The sequence below is a fragment of the Salmo salar genome, chromosome 04 (genome assembly GCF_965601325.2).
Source record: "Salmo salar chromosome 04, fSalSal1, whole genome shotgun sequence".
Taxonomy (NCBI): Eukaryota; Metazoa; Chordata; class Actinopteri; order Salmoniformes; family Salmonidae; genus Salmo; species Salmo salar.
The window spans coordinates 49,558,962-49,571,558 of NC_138294.1; the positions used below are offsets into that span (position 1 = coordinate 49,558,962).

At 44.3% G+C, this 12,597-nt stretch overlaps 1 protein-coding gene across 1 annotated transcript; it reads left to right on the top strand.

Annotated features, from left to right (window-relative positions):
- The first annotated feature begins 7,143 nt into the window (after nucleotides 1-7,143).
- On the top strand, nucleotides 7,144-11,405 carry LOC106603199 (procollagen C-endopeptidase enhancer 2). The gene is made up of 9 exons (XM_014196532.3): nucleotides 7,144-7,387; nucleotides 8,699-8,807; nucleotides 8,907-9,165; nucleotides 9,336-9,460; nucleotides 9,657-9,793; nucleotides 9,951-10,327; nucleotides 10,431-10,508; nucleotides 10,635-10,805; nucleotides 10,969-11,405. The coding sequence occupies exons 1-9, from the start codon at nucleotides 7,284-7,286 to the stop codon at nucleotides 11,097-11,099; spliced, it is 1,491 nt and encodes a 496-aa protein (XP_014052007.1). The 5' UTR covers nucleotides 7,144-7,283; the 3' UTR covers nucleotides 11,100-11,405.
- Nucleotides 11,406-12,597: the final 1,192 nt, after the last annotated feature.

Sequence of the window (12,597 nt, forward strand, 5' to 3'; positions counted from 1 at the left end):
TTAAGTGAGCGCTGATGTGGCCCTGTAATATTCAGTGCCCACTTTGTCAAAGGAGAAAAAATATTTTGTTTGTCCATTCCCAGCATGCCTTTCCAGGGTGCTGTTGATACAGGATATGGTAGAAAGAGTATGTGTCATTTTCTGTAGCCTACAGGCTGGAGATAAAATGAATGCTAATGTATTGAGACGGACAATTTTTAACCCTAAATGGCACCTAATCAAAACATTAACGTTAACAAACAACATATCCTAAAAACAGGACCGGTCAAAGTAAAATGGACAACACGGAACGGACAATCACAACTGTTGTCCAGGAGTTTCACCCCATTGTCATGATCATTGCTTTCAAGTTTGTATCCGTAAAATGTTTGACAAGCTGATCATAGCGAAAAAGAAAATACTTCTGCATTTCCAGCTGTGGAAACACATTGCAAATAGGCACAAGATAACTCCTAAAATGTTGGGTAGCTGATATTCAGAGCTTAAAAAGAGAAATTGATTAGTCACAGGAATCAGGACTAATAAAGCCAATGCAACGGCCTGTTTTACAAATGGTGGGCCTACCATATGGATGGGCATTCATACCCTTATGAAAAAAGACTGCACTTCGAGTGCAGTATAACTACAATATGCTGCAAGTACTGCATCCAAAATACCACAGTCGACTACAGTTACTGCACTTTTAGTGTAGTTTCAAAACTACAATATTTTTTGTAAGGGAACATTTTAGAGGCACGAACCAAAGTCTTTTGGATGTCTTTTTTTTCGTCCTGTCCAGATGTCTTTTTTGTGTGTGTTTTTGTTTTACGTAGGTGGGCAATCATAAAATTCAATTTCAGGGAACACTGTAGGCTACACCTCAGTAAGCAGGGACCGATGCCAACGCCTTTTGGAATTCTTTTTTTGCCGCAGTCTGGACCGGCCTTGATTTCCACACCCACAGACATTGGTTTTTGGTCCAGTCCGGACCAAATGTGAACATAGATGACTATGTTTTGTTCAGATTTGGTCCGGACTGGACCAGCCAAACATAGACGTCTATAAATAACGTATTTTCAACTTTCATTCAGAATCCAAAGTAAACCTGATTTCAATGTCTGGAAAATACATATTTTCAACGCCAGGAAAACAAATATTTTCAACTTTCATTCAGAACCGAAAATGAACCTAACTTCAACATCTGGAAAATGCTGATTTTTTTGGCCTCGCCTAGGGCAGCAAAAAGGCAAGGACCACCCCTGGTTGCCAGAAACACACTATATGACCAAAAGTATGTGGACACCTGTTCGTCGAACATCTCATTCCAAAATCATGGACATTAATATGGAGTTGGTCCCCTTTGCTGCTATAACAGCCTCCACTCTTCTGGGAAGGCTTTCCACTAGATGTTGGAACATTGCTGTGGGGACTTGCTTCCATTCAGCCACGAGCATTAGTGAGGTCGGGCACTGATGTTAGGCAACTTGGCCTGGTTTGCAGTCGGCGTTCCAATTAATCTCAAAGGTGTTCGACGGGGTTGAGGTCAGGGCTCTGTGCAGGCCAGTCAAGTTCTTCCACACCGATCTCGACAAACCATTTCTGTATGGACCTCGCTTTGTGCACGGGGGCATTGTCATGCTGAAACAGGAAAGGGCCTTCCCCAAACTGTTGCCACAAAGTTGGAAGCACAGAATCGTCTAGAATGTCATTGTATGCTGTAGCGTTAAGATTTTCCTTCACTGAAACTAAGGGGCCTAGCCCAAATGATGAAAAACAGCCCCAGACCATTATTCCTCCTCCACCAAACTTTACAGTTGGCACTATGCATCGGGGAAGGTAGTGTTTTCCTGCCATCCGCCAAACCAAGATTCATTCGTCAGACTGCCAGATGGTGAAGCTTAATTCATCACTTCAGAGCACGCGTCCAGCTGACCCTTGGCATTGCGCATGGTGATCTTAGGCTTGTGTTCGGCTGCTCGGCCATGGAAACCCATTTCATGAAGCTCCCGACGAACAGTTCTTGTGCTGACATTGCTTCCAGAAGCAGTTTGGAACTCGGTAGTGAGTGTAGCAACCGTGGATAGATGAGTTTTACGAGCTATGCGCTCCAGCACTTGGCGGTCCCATTCTATGAGCTTGTGTTGCTTACCAATTCGCGGCTGAGCCATTGTTGCTCCCAGACGTTCCACTTCTCAATATCAGCACTGACCGGGGCAGCTCTTGCAGGGCATAAATTTAACGACTTGTTGGAAAGGTTGCATCCTATGACGGTGCCACGTTGAAAGTGACTGAGCTTTTCAGTAAGGCCATTCTACTGTCAATGTTTGTTTATGGAGATTGCATGGCTGTGTGCTCGAATTTTATACACCTGTCAGCAACGGGTATGGCTGAAATAGCCGAATCCACTAATTTGAAGGGGTGACAACATACTTTTGTATATATAGTATATATCTCTATCTCAAAGTGCTCCAGTTCTATATAATATTCAAAGTAGGGAATTAGTTAACAATCTGACCTAGTCTAACTTGTGATGAAGAATGCCTCAAGGCTGAACTATGGTCTTGAAAAATACCATTACATATCTTATTTATGACAGAGGGCTGTTGCTTTTTGTCCACCTCTCTGGTCCTCTACATCTGGTAAGAGGGGGCATCCCTGACCCTCTCAGCAGGCCACAATCTAAGTAGTATTGGCATGGGTCAAAACAATTCCTGGAATCTTCCCCTCTCTAAATCCACAGGTTAAGTCCAACAGGCAGCGTGACTTAGAGCAGATTAAATATCTGCTTGGGTCTTAGGTCAGATAAACCCAGTGTGGGTCTCAGCTGATAGTAACAAACAGCCACAAGACCTCGACTCTTAAATCTAAGTCTGCATTCTCCCTTTCTGGATTTGCAAAATGCTGTTCAAAGTGTGTCTGAACATTCCACTGTCTTTTCCGTGTGCAGGAAGTGACTGAGCACTGCTGGACACCGACCATGTGAGATGGGAGAGGAGGCAGAGGGACATATCTTTCACTGGCACTCTCACTTCCACCCACGGACAGAGTTATGGCCAAATGGTTAGGGCATTGTGCAAGTCAACTGTACTTTCAACAGATGCCAGCCTGTCCACCAGTGGGCTGCTGAACAGAGACTCAAATTATTATTTTGTTGTTAGCCTGGGAGCAGAGTTCTCTTAGAAAACACAACCTGCATTCTAGAATGCACTCATGCTAATCTCTCTCTTTAAAACCACATTAAGCCTTTTATTGTCATAGATGCTTGGTTTGCTATTATCTGATATAGAGTATGGATTTCCCCATGAGACCTGAGTTGGATGGAAACAAACACCGGATATAGTGTATTACATAACAATTTTGGGAAAAAAAACTTCTGAGAGTCTCAAGTTCATACCTCCCTCATTGTTGCCAAGGTAGAAGATATATGATCCAAATCCAAACACAATACTTCCCAAAAGACGTGGCCTGTTGGCAGGTCACAGGGTTTACTTGACTGTTTATATTCATACTGTTCGTCCTCATTCTCATAATTATGGCCACACTGTCTATACTTCAGTGTCTCTTTACTTTTTCTCTGTGCCTTGGACATTTCTCTGAATAACCTGACTCATCCATTATTCAGTAGGTTTTTTTCATGTTTTTTTTTTTCATGTCTTTATTGCAAGAGCACACATTTGTGAGGCAGTTTATATTCTGTCTGTGTGTGTGCATGTGGTGGACACTGATCTTTTTTAAGCAGGAGCTAATCCTTTGGAGTGAAACCACAATGAGAGAAGAGATGTTTTATGATTCTTCTGGGAACAGCAGTTGCAGTTTGTCACCCTCCTCGCATACGTTCACACTATTATTCTTCATGGAAGGCTATTGTCACCCCATTTCACACCTCCTCACTGTTGTTCGGTTTGAGACATCTTTTATTGAATACAATTTCTTCTCCAATTAGTTCCAGAGATATTTTGCAACTCCAGACAGTGTGCATGCATGTCCACTACTGGTCAAATGTTTTAGAACACCTACTCTTTCAAGGGTTTTATTTATTTGTACTATTTTCTATATTGTAGAATAATAGTGAAGACATCAAAACTATGAAATAACACATATGGAATCATGTAGTAACCAAAAAAGTGTTAAACAAATCAAAATATATTTTATATTTGAGATTCTTCAAATAGCCACCTTTTGCCTTGGCATTCTCTCAACCAGCTACATGAGGTAGTCACCTAGAATGCATTTCAATTAACTGGTGTGCCTTCTTAAAAGTTAATTTGTGGAATTTCTTTCATTCTTAATGCATTTGAGCCAATCAGTTGTGTTGTGACAAGGTAGGGGGGGGTGTACAGAAGATAGCCATATTGGGTAAAAGACCAAGCCCATATTATGGCATGAACAGGTCAAATAAGCAAAGAGAAATGACAGTCCATCATTACTTTAAGACATCAACACGGAAAATGTCAAGATCTTTGAACATTTCTTCAAGTGCAGTCGCAAAAACCATCAAGCGCTATGATGAAGCTGGCTCTCATGAGGACCGCCACGGGAATGGAAGACCCAGAGTTACCTCTGCTGCAGAGGATACGTTCATTAGAGTTACCAGCCTCAAAAATTGCATCCCAAGTAAATGTCAACTATTCAGAGGAGACTGTGTGAATTAGGCCTTCATGGTTGAATTGCTGCAAAGAAACCACTACTAAAGGACACCAATAATAAGAAGAGACTTGCTTGAGCCAAGAAACACGAGCAATGGACATTAGACTGGTGGAAATTTGTCCTTTGGTCTGGAGACCAAAATTGAGATTTTTGGTTCCAACCGCCGTGTCTTTGTGATATGCAGTGTGTGTGAATGGATGATCTCCGCATGTGTATTTCCCACCGTGAAGCATGGAGGTGGTGTTATGGTATGGGGGTGCTTTGCTTGTGACACTGTCTGTGGTTTATTTAGAATTCAAGGCACACTTAACCAGTATGGCTACCACAGCATTCTGCAGCAATACGCCATCCCATCTGGGCAATACGCCCATCCCATTTGGGCTTAGTGGAACTATCATTTGTTTTTCAACAGGACAATGACCCAACACACCTCCAGGCTGTGTAAGAGCTATTTTACCAAGAAGCAGAGTGATGGAGTGCTGCATCAGATGACCTGGCCTCCACAATCACCCAACCTCAACCCAATTGAGATGGTTTGGAATGAGTTGGACCACAGAGTGAAGGAAAAGCAGCCAACAAGTGCTCAGCATATGTGGGAACTCCTTCCAGACTGTTGGAAAAGCATTCTAGGTGAAGCTGGTTTAGAGAATGCCAAGAGTGTATAAAGCTGTCATCAAGGCAAAGGGTGGCTATTTGAAGAACCTCAAATATAAAATATATTTTGATTTGTTTAACACTTTTTTGTTTACTACATGATTCCTTATGCGTTATTTCATAGTTTTTATGTCTTCACTATTATTGTACAATTTAGAAAGTAGTAAAAATAAAGAAAAACCCTTGAATGAGTAGGTGTCTAAAACTTTTGACCGGTAGTGTATGTGAGTGTGCAGGGGGGATATTCGTCTCAAGCAGGAAGAAACAAATATGACTCAATCTCCATCATAAATACTTGCACTGCTGAGTATTCTCGGTTTGGAGTGGCATTTAAACTATCTAATTTTCCCTCCCCATTTTCTCCATCGGCTTAGTTAATTTCTCCTGGCATCTTCTAACTATCCACCTCTCCCTCCCTCCCCTACCACAGACCCATACTACCCATTTTGCCTTGCTGTCTCTCCTGCAGGAGGAATGTGTGTCTCGTGATGGACTGTTCTGGAGTCGTGGCAGAATCCGAGGCCTACACCCCTTGGACTCCAGCCAGGTGTTACGGTCACTCATGCTCCCCCGCTCTAGCAGCAGCAGTCCTCACACACAGACGCCATCCCGCCCCCCAGCAGACTCACTCTGCACGTCGCCACATTCCTGCTGTCTCAGCCTCTTATCAGAGATGTAGCTTAACACACACACACAGCAGGCAGCAGACACTGACTGGGGAGTTCAAGGCAAGCTAATGAGCAGCCGTGCCATAGCTTTTGTTGATCGGAGGGTGTATCATAAAATGATCGTAACACGACCGTAACAACATTTCAAGCAGTTTAAACGGTCCCATAGGCTCTTGCTTATATCAATCAGTCAGTAATTCATGAATCCATCTTAAAGTGAGAGACCATCTGTAATTCTGACTAGGGGATGTGAATGTATAAACATATACCCCCTCCTATGTTCTTTGGTCATGGTTTTACTGCTCTGTCCGCCTGAAAGAGGCTGTTTTTATGGTCTGTATGAAACGGCACCCCCTCTAAAGGCCCCAGCCCAGCGATGCGGGCGAAAGGGTCGTCTTTACAGATCCACATCATGTGAACACTCCCCCAGGCCTCTCTGGGGTGTTCTTCCCTATCTCGTTGCATTGTGGGGGCTGATGAAGCCATTCTGACTGGGAGGCTGTGTGTCTGTCTGTCTGTCTATCTGTCTGTGGAGCTAAAGGAGCTCTAGGGGGCTGGGGGAATATGGTCAAAAATAAATACGGGGCTTTGATACTGGGTGTACTTTTATGTTCATCTAACCTTGGAAAGTTGCTTAGCTAAAGTCGTTCTAATAGCCTATGATATTCATGAATATCAAAAGTGTCATAAATTTCATTAAGAACCATTAATCTAAATACATCAGTAAAAGCTAGTGGTCAAAAGGTTGCACTGGAATTTAAAGAGAAGTGACCTTCTTTGTAATGGTCCTGGCCACCTGGTACCCCAGGCTCTGCCTACACCTGTGTAGCCAGGAACCAGGCATCATAATGATCCAGCAGACTCTGTGATCTACTGAGACCAATGCCGTAATTAACCTGGCAACAACCAAGATAAATGCTAGAATTTAGCATGCTCTGTGTGCAAAGGTAATGAGCTGTTTCAGTTATTTATGGCCTTGAATTACTCTATTGCACAAACTTTTGTGCAGCCATTGTGGGAAGTTAGTTTCTTGTTCTCTTTTTTCTCTCTTTTCCTTTTACCCCCTCTGTTGCATGGAGGCCAATGTTAACATTGAGACAGCATCTGGTTCTAATTAAACACTCCCCTCCCCCTTGCGACGTCTCCCCCGTCATGTCTCCTTCTAGCTCCTAACCTCTCAGCGTCTCTCTCCTTCTCTCTCTCTCTCTCTCTCTCTCTATCTCTCCCTCTTTATGCCTCTCCAGTGGCTCCCTCCCCCTGTCATCCAGCTCTCCCCTCTCTTGCTCCCATCTCTCTCTTCTGGTTTACCCACTTACTGTGTCTGCTCTCGGCATCATGAAGTGTGAGCATTGTATCTGGGGTCTCTCTGTGCTCCTGGCTCTATGTTTAGGATGGACACAGGGCCAGAGCCAGAGCCAACCAGAGACTAACTACACCAGGTAGGGAATATGAGTGTATTGGGCTTGTTGGTATGTGTGCAATGTATGTTTGCAGGAAGCTTTACAGTATGGATAGCTCCATTTGGGTGAATGCACAGTGTATTCGTCTGTGGCAATCTCCACAAGGATGTACTTGTTTACATTATTTCTATGGTTCACAATATACCATAACCGTATACAGAGCGGGTATGGTTTTGAGTGTGCCATGTTCAGATTTCACGCAGTGTGCTCTGAACTTCCTATCGGAGCTTCCTGCATTTGTATGTTAGCTTAGGGGTATGGCAGTGTTGTTGTTGGGGTTGTGAATGGTCCATGGTGTTGATGTGGTTCAGCTGCCCCAGATGTCAGTGCTTTGAGGTCTGTATGTCTGTCTGTATGTGTCTGTGTGGGGTTGGATCAGGACGGCTTGACTCTGTCTGCTGGGGTTCTGTAAGTCTGAGCTCCTATAATGTGACAGACTGGGCGCTTCCTCAATGTGTCTGAGGTCAAGCCTTGAGTGTTGGCTGGAGTCCTAGAAAAGTTATTTTGTCCTCCGGTTGTGATAATGGTAACGACTAAGTTTGTGGGATTCATTTGGTTTCTTCTTGAGTATGTGTCTACTAGCTGTTTTGAAGCTCCACACTAGTTATGAGTTCGTTTTGTGCACCTCTGTCTCCTGTACAGACAGTCTCCAATGTGTCTGTCCCCATGACTGTCTGTGAGGCCACTGGCAACAATTATATATTTATCAATGAAAGTATTCTGGTATTAGTCCAGGTTTGGTCTTTTTCCATTGGAAAAGGAGCTTGGATGAATTATTTGAGCAGACGTGGAAGTGCATGGGGTGAGGGGGAGACTGGGTGGTTGTGTTTAGAAACTTGGACAAGCATAGGGGAACATTTTCTTTTTTTTTTTTTAGGGGGAGGTCTCCTTGATGAAGCTCTAGTCAAGAACACCTTAACCTCCACTAACTTTGCCCAGTCTCCATCCTGTCCACATCCTGTCTACGTCCACTCTTTCTTCCCGTTCTCCTGAAACTGACACCAGTGTGCCAAGGGGAGGCATTATCGTTGGGTGCCTGAGAGATTTAGAGATGATCTGTTGAGGAAGGTGTGTGTGTGTGTGTGTGTGTGTGTGTGTGTGTGTGTGTGTGTGTGTGTGTGTGTGTGTGTGTGTGTGTGTGTGTGTGTGTGTGTGTGTGTGTGTGTGTGTGTGTGCACATGTGCGAGTTTCCCAAACTCAAAGTGATAGTGATGTGGTAAACCTAAGCCAACGTTTATAAAGTACAGTACATGATAATACATCACTGTTTCCCACCCTACTCTCTCTCAGGCCTGTGTTCCACTGTGGGGGAGACATGGTTGCAGACTCAGGCTTTGTGGGCAGTGAAGGATTTCCCAACTACTACAAACCCAACAGCAAATGTACCTGGCGCATTACCGTGAGTCACTGGCCCTGCACAACATACCACTTCACCATTACTCTGAGTTTAACCTACATATTGACCTAAAGCCTGTTCTGCCCTCTCTTTAAACTTCAGGTCCCAGAGGGCAATGTGGTCATGCTCTCTTTCCGCATTTTTGACCTGGAGGCTGACCCCATGTGTCGCTATGACTACCTGGATGTGTACAATGGCCACTCCAACATGGTGCAGAAGCTGGGGAGGTTCTGTGGAACGTTCAGGCCTGGTACTCTCATCTCCACCACTAACACCATAATGCTGGAGATGGGGAGCGACTCTGAGACTGGAGGGAGGGGCTTCCTGGCTTACTTCAATGGAGGAAAACCACATGTGGATGGTGAGCTTTACAGTGTAACTTGGGCACTCACTCTCCGTTTTTTTAAAGGAACAACATCTTTGCAATTTCCTATGTCCGTTAGACTCACGTACTGTAAGGTAGGCTTATACCCAACTGTCAGATCTTTTAGTCACCTGATTATTTCTTGATCTGTATATGAATCATTTCAGAGCACCAATTCTGTGGAGGAAAGATGACAAAAGCCCAGGGTGAAGTTAAAACACCTAACTGGCCAGAGAAGAATTACCCAGCAGGCATCAGTTGCTCCTGGCTCATCACAGTAGAGCGGGATCAGGTTATTAGTCATCATGTTCAGCTCTCCATGCTCTTTAATCTTAATGGACTTCTGCAAGTGATGCTGTCATTATGTTGCGCCAACCACAGAACCAAATGTGCACTAATATGCATAAATATATTGGAGTTTCAAATTACGTTCCTAGTGTGTAACGTTGTTGTATTTGTCATTCTGTTTATTTCTGTGTGTGGGCTAGGTGATTGAGGTGAAGTTCGGTAAGTTTGATGTGGAGTCAGACAGTTACTGTCGCTTTGATTATGTGGCCTTCTTCAACGGTGGAGAAAAAGATGACTCTCGACGCATTGGAAAATACTGCGGAGACGTCAGCCCCCAGTGAGTGGTACACGACTGTATGTGTGTTCGCCTGACTTCCTGTGTTTATGATTATGCTTGTTAGTGGTCTACATCTATGATGATATATTGTATATCTGTTTGTTCTTGTCACTCTACTCTCTTCCAATCCTCCCTCTGTATTACTCTCTGCCCACAGAACCATTGTGACCAATGGGAATGTGCTCCTAGTACAATTTGTGTCTGACCTCAGCGTGACCTCTGATGGCTTCATGGCCAGTTACACCAGCATCCCTCGCGGATCCAGAACTCCCACAGTAGACAACACAGGATCAGGACCCCGTAAAGAGTCAGTCCCCAGGAAGCCTGTTGTTAAACCCATCCTGCCTGAGAGAACAGTCATCACCACCACTACCACCCAACCACCCACTACAGCCAGACACCAGGCCCCCCCAACCCCACAGCCCCAGGAGCCCACTGCCAAGCCCAAACCAGTCAAACCAGTCAGGACCCGCCCACCAAACAAGCCAGGCCCAGACAGGACCAGAGTTACTAGACCAGAAAGGAAGAAGCCAGGTAAGAGAAGCTGAAGACCTGGTGTAGCAAGACCTGAGTTTATGTATACACATGTCTGTGTGTTTGTGTGGCTGTGTGTGTAAGCAATGTTTGTATTTTCTAGTTCACTTGAACCCACTGTGTGCAAAGGCATGTAAGAGGGATGGAAATATCAAGAGCAGTTTCTGTGCCAGTGAATTTGGTGAGTTCCACTAGACAGCTAGCATCATTGGATAGCCAAACTAATCAAGCGATTTAAGGTCATAGCAAGTTCACAGCATTGCTCAGGCAACTAAACACTCTCTCGCTCTCTCTCTCTCTCTTTCAGTGATCACGGGTAAGGTGACAGCGCTGACCCCTGGTCCTCAGGGCAGTGTTTATATCAGTGTGTCTCTCATCAAGGCCTACAAGGCTGGCCGGCTGACCATCACCCAGGCTGGAGAGAACATGTCTGTCAAACTGGTGTCAGCCTGCATGAAGTGCCCTGTCATCCGCAAAGGTAACCCATTTTTCTTCCCAGACAATTTGACTGGCATGTACAACATTATGCAAACACATACATGTACACACAATGCTGACTTATCAGCAGAGACTGTTGTGTCATCATAGACAGTATTGCCAGATTGCCTAATAAATGCATTTTTGATCAATCTCTTTCACAGGAATGCCTTACATCTTGATGGGCCAGGTTGATGAGGATGGGCGTGGAACAATGGCTCCTGGGGCTTTCACTGCCCCATATAAGGCCCCGCATCACAAACTGCTGACCAATATTAACAACCAACCATGCTAACCTCACACCCCAGTCCACCAATCAGGGAAATTCAGCCTCGTGCATGGATACCATGACGAGCAAGGTTACGATGCCCCAAAAACAATGTTTATTCTTGAGGAGTCCTTAATGAAGTGAATTATCTTGTTTTTTCACTTAATGTTTGATGACACTAACTTAATTGCTGAAATCTCCTTTCATGGGTTGCTCACAGGTTCAGATTAAATGACAAGCATCACATAGCAACAGTTTGACCCACCTCATAATAGGGCTATATATTATATTATTTTTGTAATTTATGTCTCTCAATAAAGGATTTATAACATATGGTGTTGGTTTGATATGTTTATTACATGAACTTTATGTCCCATTCAGTATAGTTTTACTGCAACGCAATGATGGTGTGCCACCTAGTGGTCAGATTTACAAAATAACCTCCTATGACACACAAAACAGGTGCCACTACCCTCTCAAAGAATTAGTGGCCTACTTGGTATGTGAACTGCTGACTGCTCATCATTTGCTCATCATTTGGAGATACTTGTTGACACATCAACCAGGATTAAGGGACAGGGCAATTTGTTACTTGTTTTTGGCAGTAAGTGGCTGTATTGGAGGGGGATTGGTTTCACCTCTCCTAGGCAATCAGCAGTTAGTGTTAGTACTTCAGTCTCCCCTGGTTTCTCAGCGGCAGCTGTGTAAGCGGCGGTCGTGTCAGTGGCAGTTTTGTCGCAAAACTAAGACAGTTCTGCCGAGTTGTTCAAGGAGTTGTTCAAGGAGTTGTTCAAGGAGTTGTTCAAGGAATTGATCGTGGAGTTGTTCAAAGAATTGATCGTTGAGTTGTTTGAGGAATTGATCGTTGAGTTGTTTGAGGAGTTGTTTGAGGAGTTGTTCAAGGAGTTGTTCGAGGAAGGAAAGAGAGTAAGGCTCCACACCACTCTCTCACTTGAGTTTCTTACCTAGTTATTTTCAGATTATCACATTTTTGCTCTTTTTGTAACTTTGGCAACTCTGTGTGTGTTGTCTATACCCATTCGCTCTTCTCACTGAAGGCTTTACAGATGCTCCCCACCCCTTGGCAGCAACCCTTCTAATTTAGTGTACCCTGCACACACAACCCATGTGGAATTCCTGGTCTCTGGCAGCGTTTCGAACTGCCGATCTGCGGTCAAGAACGGCAAGTTCATCTCAGCCTATGCTGCCCTTCAGTCCCTTAACCTTTTGGCCTTGACGGAGACATGGATCACCCCAGAGAACACTGCTACTCCAGCTCCTCTTTCTTCATCTGACAAAGTTTTCTCTCATAGTCCAAGAGCTTCTTGTCGTGGTGGTGGTGGTACTGGTCTACTCATTTCTCCTAAATGGAGATTTTCTCTTTTCTCCCTCTCTAACCTGTCCATCTCCTCATATTCCATGCTGTCACTGTCACTTGTCCACTCAAGCGTAACATTATTGTCATCTATCGCCCACCAGGTGCCCTTGGAGAGTTCCTCAATGAGCTTGACATCTTGATCAGCTC

What these genes read in the sequence shown, in the direction of transcription:
- LOC106603199 (XM_014196532.3), top strand. Translation starts at nt 7,284, where the DNA reads ATGAAGTGTGAGCATTGTATCTGGGGTCTCTCTGTGCTCCTGGCTCTA. An exon ending in CCAGAGACTAACTACACCAG is followed by an intron (nt 7,388 to 8,698) that starts GTAGGGAATATG and finishes ACTCTCTCTCAG; the next exon opens with GCCTGTGTTCCACTGTGGGG. An exon ending in ACCAGAAAGGAAGAAGCCAG is followed by an intron (nt 10,328 to 10,430) that starts GTAAGAGAAGCT and finishes TGTATTTTCTAG; the next exon opens with TTCACTTGAACCCACTGTGT.